At 44.4% G+C, this 24254-nt stretch overlaps 2 protein-coding genes across 2 annotated transcripts; both read right to left on the bottom strand.

Moving 5' to 3' along the window:
- Positions 1–39: 39 nt before the first annotated feature.
- On the bottom strand, positions 40–1918 carry LOC141272783 (gastrula zinc finger protein XlCGF66.1-like). The gene is made up of 5 exons (XM_073683886.1): positions 1336–1918; positions 987–1127; positions 423–602; positions 216–339; positions 40–134 (listed from the first exon to the last, which is right to left on the bottom strand). Exons 2-5 carry the CDS (start codon positions 1062–1064, stop codon positions 40–42), a joined length of 477 nt encoding a protein of 158 aa, XP_073539987.1. The 5' UTR covers positions 1065–1127; positions 1336–1918.
- A 4388-nt stretch (positions 1919–6306) lies between these two features.
- Positions 6307–18734, bottom strand: LOC141272050 (uncharacterized). Its single transcript, XM_073682342.1, has 2 exons — positions 16664–18734; positions 6307–8834 (listed from the first exon to the last, which is right to left on the bottom strand). Exon 1 carries the CDS (start codon positions 18007–18009, stop codon positions 16855–16857), a length of 1155 nt encoding a protein of 384 aa, XP_073538443.1. The 5' UTR covers positions 18010–18734; the 3' UTR covers positions 6307–8834; positions 16664–16854.
- Positions 18735–24254: the final 5520 nt, after the last annotated feature.

Below are 24254 nucleotides of genomic sequence, written 5' to 3'. Positions count from 1 at the left end.
AGGAGAAGACAAGACTGAACACAAGTAGGTCACAGCCGTCTACACATCATAGGGGAGATTTCCATCTACCTGATGGTCCTGTGCAGGAGGAGGAGCGGGACATCTCTCTGGGGTTGTCCTCTTACTGGAGAGACCTGCAGGAGACACAGACAGGACTGACATCATTATTACATACAGAGAATTATAGGCCGTGTGGATTTAGTCCTGTCTATTACCTGGTGATGTGCGGGGCCGGTGCTCCTCCATCATCACCTCCTTGTACCGATCCTTGTGTCCTTCTAGATACTCCCACTCCTCCAAGGAGAAATAGACGGTGACGTCCTGACACCTTATAGGAACCTGACACACACAATGATACCGTCATCACCCAGAATCCTCCAGTGCCGTCCTGTATAATGTCCCAGCATTCCCAGCAGTGTCACCTCTCCAGTCAGCAGCTCAATCATCTTGTTGGTGAGTTCTAGGATCTTCTGGTCATTGAGGTCCTCATGTATCCGGGGGTGAGGTGGAGGCCCTGGGATTGGGCTCAGGGTTCCTCCCCATCCTTCAGACACAGGGGCCTGACAGCGATCACTAGAGGTCTTCTTCACTACTGTGTAATCCTGAGTGTGGAGACATTAATAATCACTACAGACATTTCCAGAGTCCATCACCTCTCCGGTCACATCTCCTGTTTTTCCCATAGATAATGATGTCATGTGATGACATCAGAAACTCTCACCTCTCTGGTCATATCACCTGTTATTCCCATAGATAATGATGTCATGTGATGACATCAGAACCTCTCACCTCCCCGGTCATATCACCTGTTATTCCCATAGATAATGATGCTATGTGATGACATCACAACCTCTCACCTCTCCGGTCATATCACCTGTTATTCCCATAGATAATGATGTCATGTGATAACATCAGAACCTCTCCGGTCATATCACCTGTTTTTCCAATAGATAATGATGTCATGTGATAACATCAGAACCTCTCACCTCTCCAGTGAGATGAAAGATTATCTTCAGGGTGAGGTTTAATATCCTCTCTGCCATCTGGTCTCTGTCCTTATTCATCCTTGAGTCGGGAAAGTAATTTTATATACAATTTATTAGCAGAGGATCCTTTTTTGAAGGAACCTGAATAGAAAAAAGATGAGACGATATAAAAATGACACGTTATGTCAGTTGGTCACATCTGTACATAATGGTTGCAGCCAATCACTCGGTGGAGTGCTGATATCAGTATGTACGAGACTGCGGAATACCATCAACGACAACAATAGTCATGTGACATACACAACAACGTCATTAAGTTATGCTTAAACCACAATCACATCATTAATACCTTCCCGACGTATGACGTAGTTTCACGGAATACATCTTGTCCCAATCTCTGAAGCAGGCCCAGAAGCTGAGTCCGCATCTTTCCCGGCAGATAATGACTGTGTTATTCAGCCATTAGCTGCCTTTAATACCAGAGAGTAGAGCACAGTTCCACTTGCAGCTGTTCACTCCTTTACTCCGCAGTCTATTTTCAGCTTTCTGACCGGGCCAAATGTTATTATTCTGACCACTGTCAGTTTATGTGGTAATAACTTTGGAAAGCTTCAACAAATCCCAGTGATTCTGAGATTGTTTTTGTGACATTTTGTACTTTATGTCAGTGGTAAATTTTGGTCAATATGATTTTTTTACTTCTAGAAATAATGAAAATTTGACAAAAAAATTGTAAAATTTTACAATTTTCAAACTTTGAATTTTTATGCCCTCGAACTAGTTATACCATTCAAATTAGTTAATAAATAACAATTATCACATGTTTAATCTCAAATCAGCATCATTTGAAACATATTTTTTTTGTTAGGAAGTTGGAAGGATTAGAAGTTGATCAGCAATCAGCAAACATAATTTACAAAACCAATTTTTTTAGAGGCCACATCCATTTGAAGTGACTTTGAGGGGCCTATGTGACAGAAGAAAAACAAAAATGACACCATTTTAAAAATTGCACCCCTCAAGGTGCTCAAAACCACATTCAAGAAGTTTATTAACCTTTTAGGTGTGTCACAGGAATTAAAGCAATGTGGAAGGAAAAAATTAAAGTTTTACTTTCTCCCATAAAAAAATTGCTTTAGCCCCAAAGTTTGCATTTTTAAAAGGTGCAATTTTTCCTGAGTACACCGATACCCCATATAAGGTGGGAAACTACTGTTTGGGTGCACAGCAGGGCTGGGAAGGGAAGGAGCAACATTTGACTTTTGGAGCGCAAAAATTGGAATACATAGCGGATGCCATGTCGCATTAGAAGAGCCCCTGATGTGCCTAAATAGTGGAAACCCCCACAAGTGATGCTATTTTGGAAACTACACCCCTCAAGGAACTTATCTAGAGGTGTAGTAAGCACCTTGAAACCACAGGTGCTTCCCAGAATTTTATAATGTTAAGCAGCGAAAATTAAAAAATACATTTTTCCTGTAAAAATGTTGTTTCAGCCTGAAATTTTTAATTTTCACAAGGGTAAAAGGAGAAAAAGGACTGTAAAAATCGTTGTTCAATTTCTCCTGAGCACACTGATACCCCATATGTGGCGTAAAAGTACTGTTTGGGTGCATGGCAGAGTTTAAAAGGGAAGGATCGCCAATTGAATTCTGCAGCGCAATTTTGGCTGGAATAGGATGTGGACGCTATGTCACATTTGAAAAGCCCCTGACATGGCAGAACAGCAGAAATCCACACAATTGACCACATTTTGGAAACTACACCTCTTGAGGAATTCATCTAGCGGTGTATTGAGCATTTTTAGCCCTCAGGCAATTCACAGAATTGTATAATATTGGGATGAGTCAATGGAAAATGACCATTTGTTCCACTAAAATGTTGCTTTGGCCCAAGTTTTCAATTTTCAAAAGAGATAATAAAAGTTAATGCAACGTACAATTTGTTACACAATTCCTCTGGAGTACGCCAATACCACATATGTGGTCAAAAACTACTTTTAAGGCATAGTGCAAAGCTCAGAAGGAAAGGCACCATATTGGAGTTCAGATTTTGCTGGAAAGGTTTGAGAGTGCTGTGAAGATGGGGAAGATGGCATAACACCTCTCTGAAGACGCCTATTGTTTTAAAAGTACTGTATTGTATGTTATCCTCTGGGAGGCTACAGCTCCTATTAGTCAAAAGTGACAGGGTTAATTGTATGGTCGGCCCATGGTTGGTAGGAGGATTGGGGAACTCTGTGTCAGTTCCTGTTTAGTTGTTAGTAAGAGAGACATGAGACATCCTCAGAAGAAGGTTATCATCACTGGGTGTGTGTGTAGTTGTGACCAGGAAAAGAAAGCAAGTTTCAGCAAGGGATCTTCAGTGGCAGCAGTGTTCTTCCTTAAGCAAGCAAGTCGAGGTGCCTACAGCAAGAGACATTTAGCAATGTCTTTAGTGTTGAGCAGACCTAAAAGCTGCCATCAGTGGGGCAGTGTCAGTTAGCCTGGGGCCCGTTTAGTAAGGTGACAGCCGGAGAAGCTCCCTTATGTTGTTCACAGGAAGTGTAGTTGGAGTGTAGAGGTCACAGTGAAACCTATCAACCCTTTGTGGCACTATACTGGGATGATTGAGGATCTCAGCTTAACCTGCAGTTCTACAGTAACGTACATTTCAAGTATTGTGTCGCCGTCCATAATCACCGTGAATATGCCTCTGCATTGTGCAGAAGAAAACAGCAAGCTTATTTCCTGCTATCCTCTGTATATAAGTTTGATTGTCAGTAAAAAGGACTTCCCTTTTACAAGCTGGTCTGGTTTCCTCATTGTAGGGTTAAAGGTCCGATGCCGCACAGATTGTGACAGAGCTGAACCTGAAGGTGTCTGCAGAACCAACACAACCACACACACAGTCAGGACCCCGTTTTTATGTTGAGTGCCGGGGCGCAAAAGACGAGTACCTCACCCACAGATACCGCCCTGCGCCACGTTACAGTGCCATGTCACATTGGCAAAGCCCCCGAGGTGCCAGGACAGCAGAACCCTCTATTGTAACAAACGACAATTCTCAATGAATTCATCTAGGTGTGCAGTGATCATACTGACACCACATGTGCCTCACAGAGTTTTATACCATTGTGTGGTGAATAATGAATAATTATATTTTGATCTCTAAAATGTTGTTTTAGCATCAAGTTTTTATTTTTTATAAGGGCTAAAAGGAAAAAATGGACCTCTCGGTTTGTTGCAAAAATTTCTCCCTAGTGCGCCAATATGCTACATGTATTCGGCAACTACTTTCCAGCACAGTGGTAAGCCGAGGAGGGAAGGAGTCAACAGTATCACTGTGCTGGATTGACAAGCAAACTCACCTGACCTTAACCCCATAGAGAATCTATTATAGAGAATCTATGGGGTATTGTCAGAGGAAGATTAGAGACCCCAGACCCAACAATGCAGACGAGCTGAAGGCTGCTATCAAAGCCACCTGGGCTTCCATAACACCTCAGCAGGGCCACAGGATGATCGCCTCCATGCCGCATTGATGCAGTAATTGATGTAAAAGCAGTCCAACCAAGTATTGAGGCATTTACTGAACATACATTTCCGATTTTAAAATCATTTTTCAAGCTGTTGTTGTAAAGTATTCTAATTTACTGAGATAATGACTTTTGTGTTGTCATCGGCTGTAAGCCATAATCATCAACATTAACAGAAATAAACACGTGAAATAGATCACTCTGTGTGTAATGACTCTATATAATAGATCCCTCTGTGTGTAATGACTCTATATAATAGGTCCCTCTGTGTGTAATGACTCTATATAATAGATCCCTCTGTGTGTAATGACTCTATATAATAGATCCCTCTGTGTGTAATGACTCTATATAATAGATCCCTCTGTGTGTAATGACTCTATATAATAGATCCCTCTGTGTGTAATGACTCTATATAATAGATCCCTCTGTGTGTAATGACTCTATATAATAGATCCCTCTGTGTGTAATGACTCTATATAATAGATCCCTCTGTGTGTAATGACTATATAATAGATCCCTCTGTGTGTAATGACTCTATATAATAGATCCCTCTGTGTGTAATGACTCTATATAATAGATCCCTCTGTGTGTAATGACTCTATATAATAGATCACTCTCTGTGTAATGACTCTATATAATAGATCGCTCTGTGTGTAATGACTCTATATAATAGATCCCTCTGTGTGTAATGACTCTATAGAATATAGGAATTTCACTTTTTGTATTGAAGAACTGAAATAAATTAACTTTTTGGTGATATTCTAATTTAGTGAGAAGCACCTGTATATATACCAGGATGTGGCCATATATATGGTGATAGATTGACCCAAAGTGTTTCCTGTGTCTGTCTCTGAGAGCTTGAGGGAGTCAAAGTCTGCGGCTGGTTTATTACTTCATAAACCCGAAAACAAAATAAACATGGTCTTTCCGGCAAACCAGCAAAACAAAAGATAACTTATAGCGCAGTAGCACAGTCCATATACTTGTAGGTTTCGCCCACACAGGTTACACTACGGTCCAGCTCTCACTGGAGACTCCTCTGTCTCCAAAATACACCAGGAAAAAAAACTCAATTCTGGAAATTTTACAAAAACCCAACCCAAGATGGCTGATTAACCTCCTTAGCACCCAACATGCTTGAGACAAACTTCTGGGTTTCACATCACAGAAGACAGCAACCTCCGTTACACATATTTCCTCTCACATACATCACCAGTGTCCCTGTCACTATACACACACATATGCATACATATATTGTATACCAGGATGGGGGTAATTCCGGTCCAAATCTTGCACCGGGGCCCATCAGACTCTAGTTACGCCACTGACAGTACTGCTTAGCCACACGGCGATGCTCGGGAGGGACAGAGTGCTATTTGACTCTTGGAGAACAAATTATCATAAATTAGTTTGCGGACTCCATATACAGAGCTCCTAAGTGCCTGAAGAGCAGAATATCCTCTCAAGTGACCCAATTTTGAGAATTACACCCCTCTGGGAATTTATCTACAAGTGAAGTGATGATTTGACTCCATGGTTGTTTTTCAGAAACAAGCTGCAATGGATGTAGCTGAGTGAAAATTGCAAACTGCCGTGGTAGTGACCAGTGCGTGGTGGTGACTAGTGCGGGGTGGTGACCAGAGCGTGGTGGTGACCAGTACGTGGTGGTGAGCAGCCTTTCAAATGGCACTAAATGATGTTTTTTAGCCTTATTTAACCTATTAAATATAAAAATTATAAAAAAAGACGTAGGTTTCCCATATTTTTCAAAACCAACCAAGGTCAAGCAGATAGCTGTGGGCTATTATCAGGCTGGGAAGGACCTACTTTGGTCTTCCACATATGTGGAAAAAGGTGCTCTGGTCAGATGAGACCAAAGGAGAACTTTTTGGGCTAAATGCAAAACGTTGTGTGTGGTGGAAAACCACATCACCACTATCACCATGAAAACCCCATCCCCATTGTCACATATAGTGATGGCAGTATCTAGTTGTAGTGCTACTGTGTGCTTCTTTAGAGGCTTCTCTGGGGGGCTTGCACTTTTAATCCTCCCTCATAGTTGCTGCAGCATTTAGGAGGGAGGAGTGAAAGTGAACACCCCCATAGAATACTGTAAAGAAATTCCCAGTTGCACTAGAACCAGAGGTTACACATACTCCTATCTTCTTCATCCCACAACCCCAAACAGTTATTCAACACTTTAAACTGCCTCCTCGGCCCACCATTGCCCCTTCCAACCTCCCTCATCTTTGCAGAAGATTTTGCCACACATTTCAAAAACAAATCAGGCAAGTCTTTACTAATCAACCACCACATTCCCTCCATATAACAGACCAATTCTCTTCCCCCATAACCTTCCTCCTCACCATCACTGAAGGAGAGCTTACTCATCTCTCTAAATCACACCGCACCACTTGTGCACTTGATTTTCTCTTCACTTGGTGACAAAGACCTTGTCCTCTCCTGGATCTCCTCATATATCACTAACCACACATTTAGCGTCTCCCATTTCCATACTACCTTATCATCCCACCCTCTCTCTGTTCTCTGTGTAGGGACCCCTAATGTTTTCCATATATACCTTCTGGCCTGGGACAACTTATAAAGTCCAATACCATCTATACGCTGATGATTTACCTCCCAGGCCCAGACATCACCTCTCTGCTGTCCAGAATCCCAGAGTGTCTGTTTCCATATCCTCCTTCTTCTCCTCACGCTTTCTAAATTCAACGTGGACAAATCTGAACTTATCATCTTTCCTCCATCCCACTGAATTCCCCTACCTGATCTATTTATCACAATAAATGGCATTTTGCTTTTCCCTGTAGCGAAAGTCTGCTGCCTTGGAGTAACCCTGACTGCCTTTTCCTTCAAAGAGCATGTGACGACACAGGTTCTAATCTTAATTAGCTAGACATCTAGATTTGTTAGGCCAAATGAAATACACTATTGTGTTTGTGTTGACTTTTGATTGTGTGTGTTTCTTTGGTGGATCAAGAAGGACAGACTAGTATTTGTATAACCCTGATTGTTGACTTCTTGTGGTCGGTGAATAATGATGTATGCTACTATGCTAATTGCATTATATACCAAGCCAGCTAGTTGTTGATTTATAAGAGCAGGGGGATACCAACTATGTAAATTGATTAAATGCTCAGACAATGAGACCTGAGCACTGCACCTTTCTCCCTGACCTGTGAATGATGATCTGAGACACAGAAAAATATAAAAAGGGATTTCTATTGTGCTGCACGGAAACTCAAAGATTCAGAGAGACTGTTCAGGATAGCAGTTTGGTAGCATGGCTCCATCCAGAGAGACACAGATTTGGATTTTACAGGATTTCAGCCTAAGGGTACATGGCCCCGGCTGGAAGAATGCAGATCTGCTCCACTGACCATCAGATAACCTATGGATACATTTGGGGAAACCAGGTTGGGACAATGAGATCACCTGGTCCTATAGATATGTTATTTGGGGTTGCCAGATGGGACCCTCCAGTCGCTTGGAACCCATGGACCTCTCAGAGAAGCCAGGGTGGGGCCCCCCGGGTCTCCTGGCTTTGTACCTCGATGGACTGTCAGCTTCCTAAGCTAGCCACTATCTCCTCTCTGTGGGGGCCAACCCAAAGCAGGGGTCCACTGGTTAAGGTAGTTGGCCCTGGAAATCCCATAGTCGCAGCTGCTCTATTCCCAGCGTGCCAGCGGACGGGTGAGAGTGTGTAATTTTGCACCATCTTGGGTATTTGCTGGGACTGTTCTGTATGTTTATTGTCTGATGGTTCAATAAAATATTTCCACACTGTTTTACCCTCCCCCTGTGTTGTCTAAATAGTATTACACCCACGGAAGACCCCGGGTCTTCACACAGCACATCCAAGCCCTTACCACCTCCTGCCGCCCTCAACTCAAAAATATGTCCAAAATCCGTCCTTTCCTCAACCCTGAATCTACTCAAATGCTAGTGCCCTCATCTAACGCCTCAGCTATTGCAATATACTCCTCTGTGGCCTTCCTGCTAACACTCTGGCACCTCTCCAGTCTGTCCTTAACTCTACTCCCCAACTACCTCTCTCCTCTACTCCTCCGTTTCTCTGTAATAAGAAGCAATGAAATCCCTGAAGAGCCCTTGCAGGATGTACCATTAACCCCTTTATCCCCGAGGGTGGTTTGCATGTTAATGACCAGGACGATTTTTACAGTTCTGACCACAGTCACTTTATGAGGAAATAACTCTGGAACGCTTCAACGTATCCCCCTGATTCTGAGACTGTTTCTTTGTGACATATTGTACTTCATGATAGTGGTAAAATTTCTTCAATATGACTTGCGCTGTGAAAAAATTTGGAAATTTGACGAAAATTTTGAAAATTTCGCAATTTTCAAACTTTGAATTTTCATGCCATTAAATCAGAGAGATATGTCACAAAAAATAGTTAATAAATAACATTTCCCACATGTCTACTTTACATCAGCACAATTTTAGAACCAAAATTTTTCTTTGTTAGAAAGTTACAAGGGTTAAAAGTTGACCAACGATCTTTCATTTTTGCAACAAAATTTACAAAACCATTTTTTTTACGGACCACATCACATTTGAAGTGACTTTGAGGGGTCTTTATGACAGAAAATATCCAAGAGTGACACCATTCTAAAAACTGCACCCCTCAAGGTTCTCAAAACCCCATTCAAGAAGTTTATTAACCCTTCAGGTGCTTCACAGGAATTTTTGGAATGTGGAAGAAAAAAATTAACATTTAACTTTTTTCACAAAAATGTTACTTTAGACCCAATTTTTTTTATTTTTGCAAGGGTAACAGGAAAAAATAGACCCCAAAATTAGTTGTTCAATTTCTCCTGAGCACGCCAATACCCCCATATGAGGGGGAAAACCACTGTTTGGGCGCACGGCATGGTTTGGAAGGGAAGGAGCGCCATTTGATTTTTTGAATGTAAAATTTGATTGAATAATTAGCGGACGCCATGTTGCATTTGGAGAGCCCCTGATGTGCCTAAAAAGTGTAACACCCCACAAGTAACACCATTTTGGAAACTAGACCCCTCAGGGATCTTATCTAGATGTGCGGTGAGCACCTTGAACCCCCAGGTGCTTCACAGACATTTATAACATTGAGCCGTAAAAATAAAATTTTCCCATTTTTCACACAAAAATCGTTTTTAGCCCCCAATTTTGCATTTTCATAAGGGAAATAGGAGAAAATGAACCCACCAAAAAGCTATTGTTTAATTTCTCCTGAGTACGCCGATATCCCATATGTGGGTAAAATACACTGTTTAGGCGCACGGCAGGGTTCAGAAGGGAAGGAGCCGTGTTTGGGGAGCCCCTGATGCGCATAAATAGTGGAAACCCCCCACAAGTGACCCCATTTTGGAAACTACACTCCTCCAGGATTTTATCAAGGGGTATAGTGAACATTTTGAACCCAAAGGTACGACACAGAATTTGATAACATTATGTCATCATATTGAATAAGCTGTCATTAGTCTTGAGCATAAGTTGTCATTCGGTCTCTGGCAGTTTTCAAAGTGGCTTGTGGAAATATCCCGGAAATCCAGCACCAAATACCACACAGTAACTTCCCTTAGACAGTCGGATACTGGCTGATGACCATGTTCTACCTATTGTGTCCCCCCCATTTCCATATAGATTGTAAGTTTGCGAGCAGGGCCCTCAATCCTCCTGCAACTGTTGACATGTGATACATTGTATTTTTTATATTGTCTGTATATGTCTCTACTTAATTGTAAAGTGCTGCGGAATACGTTGGCGCTATATAAATAAAAAATATTATTATTATATATTATTGAGCGCAAGTGCTCACTACTTGAGTTTGCACCAAGTATCGCAGGTGCTCAAGTAACATGCCCGCGCCGCATGTATCACGGTTATTTAGACACCCAAAAAAACATGTGGGGATTGCTCGTGCATGGCAGGCAATCCCCGCAAGGTTTTTTTGGCTGTATAACAGCCACGAAACATATGGAGCAGAGACTCGAGCATGTCACTCGAGCGCCTGCGATACAATGCAAACTCAAGTAGCGAGCACTTGCGCTCAACACTAGTCGCCATATCGTCGTCGTCTTTTTTTCTTTACTTTTGAAAAAATCCCAACCCTAACCCCAAACCTAATACAACCCCAACCCTAGCCCAGCCCTAACCCTAGCCCATCCCTAACCCTACAGTTTATTTTTTACGCCTTTTCTTCTGGGGTATAAGTGATTAGATTACTTTATTCTTCAGGTCGGTGTGATTACAGCGATACCAGAATCATATCGGGTTTTTATGATTGACAGCTGTCACGCACTAAAAAAACACTTTTTTTTGCAAACACTAGAATTTACATCACCATATTTTGAGAGCTGTAATATTTCCATATTTCGGGCGACAGAGTCATGACACAGCTTATTTTTTGCGGGACAAGTTGACGTTGTTATTGGTGCCATTTTCGGGCACGTGACATTTTTTGATCGCTTTCTATTCCTATTTTTGGGAGGCTGAATGAACAAAAACCAACAATTCAGAAATTGTTTTGGAGTTTTTTTATGCTGTTCCGCGTGTGGTAAAATTGATAAGGCAGCTTTATTCTTGGGGTCAGTATGTTTACAGCGCTACCACATTTATATTGTTTTTTTAAATTTTGGCGCTTTTACACAATAAAAGCTATTTTATAGAAAAAAATATTTTTTGCATCGCTTTATTTTGGGAGCTATAACTTTTTTATTTTTCAGCTGATGGAGCTGTATGGTGGCTTGTTTTTTTGCGGGACAAGATGACGTTTTCAGCAGTACCATTTGTATTTACATTCGTCTTTTTGATCGCGTTTTATTCCATTTTTGTTTGGCAGTGTGATGATAAAGCATTGTTTTTTTACTTCGTTTTTTAATTTTATTTTTTACCATGTTCACTAAAGGGGTTAACTAATGGGACAGTTTTATAGGTCAGGTCATCTGGACGCAGAGATATCAAATATGTGTACTTCTGTTGTTTTTTTTTTCAGAATATTTATTTATGGGTACAGTATGTGCTTATTTTGGGGGGATTATTATAATTATTTTTTTTTAATATTTTTACAATTTTTTTTTTTCTTCACTTTCTGGTACTTTTTTTACTTTTACACTATGTCCCACTATGGGACTTTCACTTTTTGCAGCCAGATCGCTTATATAGCATAGAGATGCAGCAGCATCTCTATGCTATACAGCCTGTCAGCGCTGCATGCTGAAGGTACTTTGATCACGCACTGCGTATGATCAAATTAACTTCATGCCTCCTGGTGACCCAAATGTCATCATGACGACATCGCGTCACCATGATGACATCGGTTCACCATGACAACCACCGGGACCCGGCAGAGACAGCGCGGAACGCCGGAGAAGAGGTAAGTAAGCGGCGCTTACCTCCCCTTGCTCTCAGAATGCTGCTATCGACTTCGATCACAGCATTTCAGGGGTTAATGTGCTAGGAGCAGTGCAGGACCACTCCTAGCACATAGCACCGGATGTCAGCTATGACAATCAGCTGACACCCGGCGGCAATCGCCCCACACAGGCGGTGAGATCACATTGTGCGTAATAGTACATACTTGGTCCAATAGCCCAGGGCACAGGGACGTACTATTACTGACAATGTCAGAAATGTGTTAATAAGGAGAGACTGCAATCTGCTGGCCAGGCAAAATCAAGTGGAACCAAACTGCAGCAGAAAAATTGCAGGGGGAGCGAGTTCTGGTGCTGGACCTGGTCAGGTGCCATGCATAACAGAATTTTGGGATATAAAAGCCCTGCTCGCCAAATCGTTGGGCGCTTTGGTGCTAAGAGAGTGCAAGGTGCAGATGTGCACAGGAGAAGATGCTGCAGCCAGAGTGACAGGCCGCTGCATGAAGCGTGTGCCAGCAAGGTACTGGCTGCTTGCAGACAAGATCCAGACAATGCCCAGTGAGACTCAGAGCTCAGACTGCGCCGGTCACGACCTGAACCTGTATCCTATGCCGGTCAAGCCTCAGAGACCAGACATTGTCTGTCAGGAGCCGAGGACCAAGTCCTTTACGTCCCAAGCCCAAAAGACTTCCACCGGCGGTCAAGCCGAGAACACTCGCGAGGAGACTGCGCCAGGAGAAGCATGCCTGCGATCGCGGACAGACAACGTGAATGAACAGGGCCGTCACGTCCAGCTATAACCTACGGTACCAGGGTCGGCTGGGATTAGACAGCAAGTTGGGAGGGGCCGGTTGGTGTGTCGGAGGCTCAACATGCTTTAATAGACTACGCCAGAGAGAGACTTGCGGCCTTGTGAGAAAACTCAGTGACCCCGGCTAGGCCAGAGTAAAAGAAGGAACTTACGTGGTGACACCCAAAATAGGTGTTAAAGGAACATTAACATTATATAGTGAAAGACTTATGTAGCGTCGGCGTCTCTGCCTCCTGCCGGGCAGAGACGCCGATCCCCTCACCGCCACGGTCCCGGTCTGGCGTCCTCCAGTTCCCCTGCTGCTTGTGCCCAGGGTGCGCGCCTGTGCAAGGTTGTTGTTTGTGTGCTAACACTATCTTCAGCCCTCAGGTTCCCGTGCCCGCCTGCCTGTCCATCAGCCGTGCCCGCCTGCCTGTCCATCAGCCGTGCCCGCCTGCCTGTCCATCAGCCGTGCCCGCCTGCCTGTCTACCTGCATCTCCTGCCTGTCTACCAGCCGCGCTCATCTGCTGTGACTGTCAGCTTCAGCAATCAGACCCGTGGGAGTCGCCTGCTCTCACAGAAGGTCGGTCCCAGAGTGGCACCTGGTTCACCTTCCCGATCCCTCCTTGGTTCACGGAGTCGACTAAGCCGCCGTGTGGCCAGGGTCGGTCCGGGTGGGCACTTAGTTACGCCCCTCTGGTCCCTCCTTCCATCATAGCACAGAGGTTCCACCACCCGGATCCGTAACAACTTATAGTGAAATTCCAAGCTTATTGTTCTTCGTTTCATTGTTTATTTGCCTACTTACTAACACAAATTGTTCAGAGTTACTTTAAATTACTGTAAAATTACTACTGAATTTCAATAGAGTTTTATCAATCACTGACTGTTGTTGCCTTGTGATATCTGTGCGTTGCATCCAGACACCTGAATTACATCCAGGGCTGTGGAGTCGGAGTCCATATTGGTGGAGTCGGAGTTGGAATCAGAGTCGGTATAAAATGGACCGACTCCAACTCTTAAAATATATAATAAATTGGGTACAGTAGTTCAATGCATTTTGTGGGGAATATTTTTTTCATAAGAATTTGGGAAAGTTATGGAATGTCCTATAAATGTCTGTCCTATTCCTGATCTAAGGGTCTAGACTTTTAGCTGAGATGAATCTGTGCTACAGTACATTTATCACTTAAACATGAGCCATGTATGAGGGAGTCGGAGTCGTGGAGTCGGAGTCGTTGTCATGGTAATTGAGGAGTCGGAGGTTTGGCTTACAGACTCCACAGCCCTGATTATATCTCCCCTCTGTAAACCCCTTCACTGACCCCAGTTCCCAATGTATGCAGTTCAAACTAAACTACTTACATTGACCTATAAAGCCACTGTCTCCTCAGCATATCTTCAAATCACCCCCTTTTCCCCATTAAAAATTAAGAAATAAAAAATTGTAAAAATACACATATTTGGTATCACTGTGTTCATAAAAGTCCAATCTATCAAAATATAAAATTAATTAATCCGATCAGTAAACGGTGTAATGGGGGAAAAACAGTTGAAATGGCAGGATTGTGTTTTTTTGACAGCCAGAACAACAATAATAATAATCATTTTTTATTTATATAGCGCCAACATATTCCGCAGCACTTTACAATTAAGCGGGGACATGTACAGACAATAAATTCAATACAAGTTAAGACAGTTTAAACAGTTACTGTTAGAACTCTCCCGTCTGTTTTTGCTATCTTGTGTTTTGCGGTCAAGTGACCAGCTGCCTATATATTCCAGCTCTGCCCTGCTGGCTTTGCTGGACTTCAGTGTTTTCTAGACTGTCTTACTAGCCATGTGCTTCTGTGCCTATTCTGTCAGTTTGCTTGGTCCTCTGGGACCTCTAATACTTTTTGTCAGTTTGTCTTTTGCTCTGCAACTACTTCTGTTAGGAGGTGTCCCATTTTTGTCCCAGTCCTTAGTTCTTTTAGGGACCCCTCCCTTTATTCTATAGGTCTTCGTTCAGACTAGCCGAGGACGAAGGCGGGTCTGTTCGCAAGGAACAGGCAGCCCGCTACATCGTAGGGATTCAGCTTAGTCTTACGGTAGGGACAGCTTTCCCCTATCTTTCCTTGGTTTATGTTGCAGATCATAACAGTTACATTAGGAGTGAGGGTCCGGCTGCTCGCTGCTTACATTCTACAAGGAAATAGATGGGGGACACAATAGGTGAGAAGTGCTTGTTATTTCAGGTCTGGCAATTATAATAAATAGGGATTTTCATATAAAGCTGCATGATCCGGTCATCAGCCTGTATGTTTAAGTGCAATATTCAAGTACCGAGTGCAGTTGTGCATGCAGGGTGTGGAGACAGATGAGGAGTAAGGAGCAGATTCTGAATAATATTTAGGAGGGAACAGGGGAAAGTTAGTTTAATGAGTAGTTGAGGTGGTAGGCTTTTTTAAAGAGATTGGTTTTTAAAGCGCGCTTTAAGACATAGGGGCTAGGCATCAGTCGGATCGTCTGAGGTAGAGCATTCCAGAGAACTAGCGCAGCATGAGAGAAGTCTTGGAGCCGGAGGTGCGAGGTTCGGATTATGGGGGATGTTAGTCTTAGGTCATTTGTAGAACGGAGGGCACATGTAGGGCGATAGGCAGAGATGAGCGAGGAGATATAAGGCGGTGCAAAACTGTGGAGAACTTTGTGGGTGAGAGAGATGAGTTTATATTGGACTCTGTAGCTGATGGCCAACCAGTGTAAAGACTGGCACAAGATGGAGGAGTCGGTGAAGGGGCTGGACAGAAATACGACCCTGGCTGCCGCATTCAGTACGGATTGGAGAGGAGAAAGTTTGGTAAGAGGGAAACCGATTAGAAGAGAGTTGCAGTAGTCCAGACGAGAGTGAATAAGAGCGACAGTAAGAGTTTTAGCAGTTTCAAAGGTGAGAAAAGGTCGGATTCTGGAGATATTTTTAAGATTCAGGTGACAAGAGCGAGTGATCGGATATAGGGAGTAAAGGAAAGTTGTGTGTCACATATGACCCCAAGGCAACACAAGAAAATGTAATAAGAGGCGATCAAAACATCGAGTCTGCCCCAAAGTGATATCAATAAAAGCATCGACTCAGGGTGCAGAAAACAAGCCGAAATCATTATGGTTCCTGGAAAATGGCGACGCAAGAATCTTTTTTTTTTTTTTTTTTTTACAAATTTTTGAATTTTTTTAAATTACTTAAATAAAACCTCTTTATTTAAGAGTTCGGTAACTGCGCACTCGTACTGACCTGGAGAATCATATTACCTGGTCAGTTTTACGATATAAAGAAAATAGTAACTAAAAAAAAACAAAAAAAATAAACAATTTTTGCTATCTCACCGCACTTGGGATTTTTTTTCCTGCTTTCCAGGGCATCACATGATAATACGGATGGAGAAGTTCAAAAGTACAACTCGTCCCGCAAAAAACAATCCCCCGTATGGTTATAGGGACGGAAAATAACAAAGTTCTGGCTCTGGGAAGAAGGGGAGGAAAAAACAAAACTACCCAAGTTTATTTGCTCTGGCGGTGATTGTCCTGTCCTGGAGAATCAGATTTCAGGTCACTTTTACTGCACAATGAAAGCTGTAAGAAAAAAACACAGAAAACAATGGAGGAATTGTTTGGGGGGACGGGGGTCACATTTTCACTGTATTTAGTATTTTTCTCCCATTTTCCAGCACATTCATGGTAAAATGGACGATGCAAATCACATGTACAACACGTCCCGCAAAAAAAGCAAAACCTTATACAGCGATGTGGACGGAAAAATACAAAAGATACGGAAGACGAGGAGGAAAGACTGAGAGGAGCGAAAACAAAGATTGTCATGTCAGGAAAGGGTTAAAAGCTACAACTTATTCCGCAAAGAAAACCTTCACCGTCTTTCAGCCCAAAACCGGCCCCAAAGGGGTTAATGAGCCGGAGCTGAGGAGACACACACGCACATACCTCCACCTGCAGAGCCAGCACCGCTGTGTGCTGACAGGACCTGTGTGATGTCACCGTCATGTGATCAGTCACATGGGGGGAGGAGTCACATGATGTCACTCATGGTCAGAACTTTCTCTGACGATGACTGTAGAAGTACATAAACGACACTTTCAAAATATTTACGTTCCAAATTTTTTTTCTGGATTCAGTTAGTCATCTATACAGTTTATCGCGGTTATTGGTGCATTATGGTGATTATATAACACTACAAAAAAGCGTTCAACAATTTCCTGGGTAAAATTTCTCCCCCATACACTATTCTGTGATCTGGGGTACTTTTTTTTTTTCAAATTCAAAATTTTCTTCAACTTTTTAATATACAGGGAAAAACAATTTGGAAAAACCTTTGCTTTCAACTCCTCAATGGAAGTCACAACAATGCAACAAAAGTTGCTTGGGAAGGTGATCTGTCCAGTGGTTGAGTTTACTGGTGCCTTGCCATCTCCAATAGTCAACAGCTGGCTCGAAAACAGTCCTGCAGAAACATTGCCTGTCATGTAGACCCTCATGTTTGTGTTCAGTGACATTTTCTTTACTTTTCTCAAGAGGTACGATGCTTTGAGACAGGCATTCAGTTCGTCTGCAGGGGTTGATCTTGGAATAACAGGTAGTGTTTGGCGGAAGTCACCTGCCAAAACAACAACTACTCCTACGATGATATATTTGTTGCTACACAGGTCTTGCAGCAGTCTGTCCACTGCTTCCAGAGCCCTTTTGTGTGACATGGTGCATTCATCCCAAATGATGGCACTGCATTTTTGAAGCAATTTGGCCAGTCCTGATCCCTTGGCAATATTACACATGGGGCTGTCACTATGAGACAGGTTAAGTGGTAGTTTGAATGTCGAATGTGCTGTCCTGCCACCTTTTAAAAGCGTAGCTGCAATTTCAGAAAATGCCACTGCAAGTGCAATCTTTTTTTGATGTCGAAATTTTGCCAGGAGCAAGTAGATTACAAACGTCTTTCCTGTTCCACCTGGAGCATCAAGGAAGACAATCCCACCTTTGTTGGTTTCACTGAAACTTAAAATGTAGTTATAGGCGTCCCTTTGATCTGGTACCAATATTGGCTCGTTCTGAGACACAAATGCTGTCAGTTCATCAATATTGTAGTTTGTTTCTAGGAAAATCTCCCTACACATTTGGATGCCTTCAGGATTTCGTATTGGAGCAGGCAAACCAAGCAACTGTAAGGCTTTTCCTGACATTGCTATGCACTGATCTTCAAGGAGCATTAAAGTTTTATTGACCATTTCCTCAGTGAAGTTGATGAGTTGCTGAGTATTTTCCCTTCTAATATGCATGAGGATGTCCTCACTGAGATCAGTTTTGTACTTTGTCCAAATCTCAAGAGGATTTGAAATGCTACTAGTGTTGAGCGAGTGTAAGGTGCCCCAGCGAGGTAGTCGTGGGCGAGCTGTAGCCCCCTCTCGCTATGGCACCCTACAGACAATACGTGTCCTCCCTCTGAAGTGTGGCTGTGTATGTAGTGCTCTTCACTTACTTCAAGCCATCCGATCGCGGCTGTCTCCAGGCAATTTTCTTCTGGGACCAGGGCAGCAATAATTTCAGAGGACACGAGGTTCTTAACCAGAACTTGGACTTTACTTGGGGAAGAGGAATATATACAATATTTACAGTCAGATATAATGGATAAGGCCCGACAGGCAATCATCTCTCTCACAGGCGCTGTTAACTGCTTCAGCCCTGGTTCCCTCTTTAAGCGGAGCATCTCTGTGGCTATAATCCCTGGCCCAAGAGACTCCTCTGTATTGACAGTGACCTGGATCCGATATCTCTCCCCCACGTCTTAGCCTGGAGTCCTATTTAGCTTCCTCTGCTTCCTGCAGACTAGAAGTGCCCCGTGTCCTCACTAGGCTTTGATGAGTTTCTCCGGCGGGCTGACAGGACTCGTGCTCTTGTGTGGGGAGACTTGCACACTGGGATCCCACTGTCTGAGGGTACGGAGCTCCCGTCTACCCTAGCAGCCACTATAATCAGGCTGTCTGAACAACTTGCGGTCTCAACTCCTACTAAAGAATCACTTCCTGATTCTGGAAACTAAACAGAGACTTTCCTAATATGCCCACCCTCAGTGAGCTGTCATCATAGAACTTTAACCCATCACTGTCTATAACTTTGCTGGCAGACTCAACCTGACATCTGCACCCAGAACAGTGGCATCTTGTGGCTGTTTTCAGGTACTACAGCCCAGAAGGAATTATACCAGGAACAAGCTCTATATCTCTCTAGGCTTGATAAGGGCACTAAGTTCCCCCTCTACTCTACTAACTGGACCACTAAAGCTAACCCCCTTAGCTTGGTCTACCACAGTTAGGGAGGTCTGACCTCTGGGACACTTCCTTTAACTATCTCAGTACCAAGGGAAGGCTACACCCTTCCCCACTATTACACGAGCATGCTCGACACTGCTCGGTACTCGCCCGAGCATCACGCTACTCGGGATGTTTGGCAAGCAGCGAGCATTTCCGGGTTACTCGGGCGGGAGCTCGGGTCTCCGCCCTGCATGTTTGGCACTCTTTACAGAGCCAATGAACATGCAGGGATTGCCAGCCAGTCACTGTAATGCCGCAGCCATGTTGTTTGTGGGCATTACAGTGATTGGCTGGCTGCACAGCGTCACCTTGAGTCTGGTATAGGCCACAGAAACAGAAGTGTGGTTTTGCAGTTCAACGGGTAAAATCTGTGTAGTATCCATTTTTGGGCCTTTGGTATCTAAAAAAACAACAGTTTGAGTGTGTCGCTCACTTTTCAGCCGCAAATCTATTTATTTTAAAAAGTCTGGTATACACCAGTTTATCAAAACTGTGGTTTTGCTGTTCCATGGTAAAAAAATCTCTATTATCCTGCTTTATGCATTTTTTGCAGTAAAAAACAACAGTAGTGTCTCCTGAGTGTTCTGACACAAAAATATATCTGTTGAAAATAGTCTGGTGTACGCCTGACAAATCCCAGTGTGGTTTTGCAGTTCAACGGGTAAAATCTGTGTAGCATCCATTTTTGGGCCTTTGGTATCTAAAAAAAAAAACAGTTTGAGTGTGTCACTCACTGCTCAGCCGCAAATCTATATATTTTAAAAAGTCTGGTATATACACCAATAAATTAAAACTGTGGTTTTGCTGTTCCACGGTAAAAAATCTCTATTATCCTGCTTTTTGCATTTTTTGCAGTAAAAAACAACAGTAGTGTCTCCTGAGCGTTCTGACACAAAAATATATCTGTTGAAATTAGTCTGGTGTACGCCTGACAAATCCCAGTGTGGTTTTGCAGTTCAACTGGTAAAATCTGTGTAGTATCCAGTTTTGGGCCTTTGGTATCTAAAAAAAAACAGTTTGAGTTCACCCGCAAATCTATATATTGTAAAAAGTCTGGTATACCGAAGTAAATTAAAACTGTGGTTTTGCTGTTCCACGGTAAAAAATCTCTATTATTCAGGTTTTGGTATTTTTTCCGTAAGGAAAGACAGTAATAGTTTCTCCCTGATTGTTCTGATTGTTTAAAAGAGTCGGGTGTAGGCCAGAGAAATAGAACTGTGGTTTTCCTCTTCCACGGTTCTAATCTACTTTTTATTACCCTTTTTCCATTGATAGTGTGAGTGTAAGCTATTTTACTTCCTTTACAATGGGCAAGGCGCGTGGCAAGGGACGTGGAACTGGACGTTCTGGTGATGGTGCATACAGAGGACGGGGCCGTGGCCAAGGTGAAAATGTACCACAACCAACAGCCACATCTTCTCGCTCCCACTTCTTGACCGAATTGCTAGGGAAGCACAGAACAACACCAGTATTGCGAACTGATCAGTGTGAACAGGTTATTAATTGGATAGCAGATAATACTTCCAGTTACCTGGGCACCACCACCTCCAGTCTGTCTTCCACACGGTCAACTCTTAGTAGCTGTGAATCTCGACCGCATACTCCTCCTCATCCTGATGCTCCTTCCTCCCACCATGCCGAGTGTCGTCAGACAGCAATTGATCCCACACTTGGACACTCTGAAGAACTGTTCACTGGTCCATTTCCATATTTGTGCCCCTCGCCTGCTACGCTTGAAGTGGTGGAAGAGGAGATCCCATGTAGCGATGCCCAAATATTTGAACAGCCACGGCCACAGGAAGTCGACGCTGGCAATTTGTCACAAGAGGTGGACGATGACAAGACACAATTGCCAGGAAGTGAGGAGGAGCACCGTGGTGCGCAAATGGAAGTGGAGGAGGTGGTGGATGATCTAGTAACTGACCCAACGTGGCAGGAGGACATGCAGAGTGAGGCCAGCAGCACACAGGGGGAGGGAGGCAGAGTACCCCAACAGGCAGGAAGAAGCAGTGTGGTGGCCGCAGACAGAAGGCAGGCAACCATTCCCCGTAACACCAACACGAGGGACTTTGCCAGTACAAGTGGTAGGTCTTCCAGAGTCTGGAATTTTTTTAAATACTCTGCTGATAACCCCAAAAAGGCCATTTGTACCACCTGCCATGCCAGCATCAGCAGGGGTGACAAAACTACCAGCCTGACTACCACCAGCATGATCAGGCACATGGCAGCAAAGCATCCGACTTTGTGGGGCGAACCCCAGGGTCCACGACCAGTGTCAGCGGGTGTCACCACTGCTTCTTCCGCTGTTGTGTATGCAATAGAACCCCCTGTTGTGTGTGCAAGGCAATCCCCTGTCCATACTGCATGTAAAGATGCCCCCTCCTCTCAGTCTTCACTTGTTATGGCAGTTTCTCAAGAAACAGCATCAACGTCCACCTCCACGTCCCACCGCAGCGTTCAATTGTCCATATCCCAGACCTTTGAACGAAAGCGGAAATTCGCAGCTAACGCCCCGCAGGCCACAGTCCTAAATTCGCACATTTCACGACTGCTTGCGTTGGAAATGCTGCCTTTTAGGCTGGTGGAGACGGAATCCTTCCGCAACCTTATGGCGGTGGCCGTCCCTCGGTACTCGGTCCCCAGCCGACACTATTTTGCCCGGTGTGCCATCCCCGCACTACACAAGCACGTGTCCCAAAACATCTGCCGTGCCCTCAACAACGCAGTTACTGGGAGAGTCCACCTGACAATGGACACGTGGACAAGTTCCTGTGGCCAGGGACGGTACATCTCCCTGACGGCACACTGGGTAAACATAGTGGGAGCCGGGACCCAGTCGGACCTTGGGACGGAACACATCTGATGCCAACACAGAGGATTGCGGGCCCTATGTCAGTCAGAGTTGTCCCCACAGTGTACAGCTCCTGCGCATCATCCTCCTCCTCCTCCTCCTCATGTTCAGCCTCCATCTCAGATATCACCACATAAGTTACAAGCTGGAAGCACTGCAGTACTGCCTCAGCCAAGCAGCAACAGGCTGTGATGAAACTCATAAGCTTGGGTGATAAACCTCACACTGCTTGTGAATTGTGGACAGCTGTGAAAGAGCAGGCAGATCTGTGGCTGAGACCACTGAACCTACATCCAGGCATGGTCGTGTGTGACAATGGCCGTAACCTGGTGGCGGCTCTGAGGCGAGGCGAGATCACACACGTACCATGCCTGGCTCATGTGCTTAACCTCGTGGTTCGGCGGTTTCTTAAATCGTACCCCGAGTTGCCAGATCTGCTCGTCAAAGTACGCCGCCTGTCAGCTCATTTTCGGAAGTCGGCTACAGCTTCCGCCACCCTTGCTGTGTTGCAGCAGCGTTTGCAGCTTCCGGCACGCCGACTGGTGTGTGATGTCCCCACACATTGGAACTCTACCCTCCACATGTTGCAAAGGATTTGTGAGCAGAAGAGAGCAGTTGTGGAGTACCAGCTGCAACAAGGCCGTCGATATTCAGGTCAGACTCCACACATAAGACCTCATGAGTGGACCTGGATGTCTGACATATGTACCATCCTGACAAACTTTGAGGAGGCCACCAAGATGGTGAGTGGCGATGACGCCATCATTAGTGTCAGCATCCCACTTGTCTGTCTTTTGCAGCGCTCTCTGCAGAGAATTAAAGAGGAGGCATTGCAGCCAGAGTATGATGAGATGGATCAAGAAGCCATAGTGGGCGATTACACACAGCCCAGCCTCATCTCATCCCAACGTGCATTTGGGGACAATGAGGGAGAGGAGGAGGAGGAAGAACAGGAGCTGTTATCATGCGCTGTAGACGGTAGTACCTGTACATGTGTCATACCGTCGGTTCAGCGTGGGTGGCCTGAGGACAGGGGGAGGAGGAGGAGGAGGAGAGCATGGTCAGTCGTCATCTTGGTGAAGACACAGAAATCTTGCCTGTTACCAGTCTGGCACGCATGGCTGACTTTATGTTACGCTGCCTTAACCGTGACCCTCGCGTTGTCAAAATGTTGGGTGACAGTCATTACTGGTTGGTTACACTTTTAGACCCCCGCTACAAGGAGAACTTTCACTCTCTTATTCCTGAGGTGGCGAGGTCTACAAAAATGGGCCAGTACCAGAAGGCCCTTGCAGCAGAACTGTTAAAAAAATTCCCATCTGAACACGCTAGCGGCAGAGGTCACAGTTCATTGACGAATCAAAGCGTACAAGCGAGAGAGAGGCAACTCCAATCCAGCAGAGGCAGGGGAACACTGTCAACGTTCTGGGACAGTTTTCTCAGACCCTCCCTTCGGACAGACCCTGAGGCGCGGGGTACTCTCACAAGGAGTGGAAAGTTTCAAAAGATGGTGAGGGAGTACCTTGCCGACCGTACCAGCGTCCTCCGTGATTCCTCTGTGCCTTTTAATTATTGGGTATCCAAGCTGGACACTTGGAATGAACTCGCTCTGTATGCCTTGAAGGTCCTGGCCTGCCCTGCCGCTAGCGTGTTATCGGAGCGTGTTTTTAGTGCCTCTGGGGGAATTATAACTGATAAGCGCACTCGCCTGTCAACTGACAATGCTTACAAGCTGACCCTTATCAAAATGAACAAGGGCTGGATTGGGCCAGACTTCTCATCACCACCATATGACAGCAGAGTAACATAAAGTCAAATCCATTGTGCTATTTCGGGAGGTGTATTCCCATGCACCGCTTCACAACCACACATGGGTATATGATTCCACATTTCGGCTGTTTTTTGCTCTTCTCCTTATCCTCAGCCTCCACCACCACTATACCACCAGGGTGACCGTGGTCCGTGTTGCCATTATTGAAAGTTCCTCCGTCCTTATTTTTGTCAGCTTTTGCTTGGAAGGCATAAGCAAAGACTGTGGGAGACCCACTCCCCAATAATGGGAATAATATTTTTAAGATACTGTATGGCTCTTGTAAGGGGCTTTAAAAGCGTCTTGTTATACCACTCTGACCTCCACGTCTCTTGTAAGGGGCATTAAAAGCGTCTTGTTATACCACTCTGACCTCCACGTCTCTTCTGAGGGGCATTAAAAGCATCTTGTTATACCACTCTGACCTCCACGTCTCTTGTAAGGGGCATTAAAGGCGTCTTGTTATACCACTCTGGCCTCCACGTCTTTTGTAAGCGGCATTAAAAGCGTCTTGTTATACCACTCTGACCTCCACGTCTCTTCTGAGGGGCA

Source organism: Phyllobates terribilis, unplaced genomic scaffold (assembly GCF_046119375.1).
Source record: "Phyllobates terribilis strain yellow unplaced genomic scaffold, ASM4611937v1 Scaffold_1__5_contigs__length_1240528914, whole genome shotgun sequence".
NCBI classification, from domain to species: domain Eukaryota; kingdom Metazoa; phylum Chordata; class Amphibia; order Anura; family Dendrobatidae; genus Phyllobates; species Phyllobates terribilis.
The sequence above is the reverse complement of the archived record's forward strand: the minus strand, read 5'-3'. Positions and strand labels throughout refer to the sequence as shown.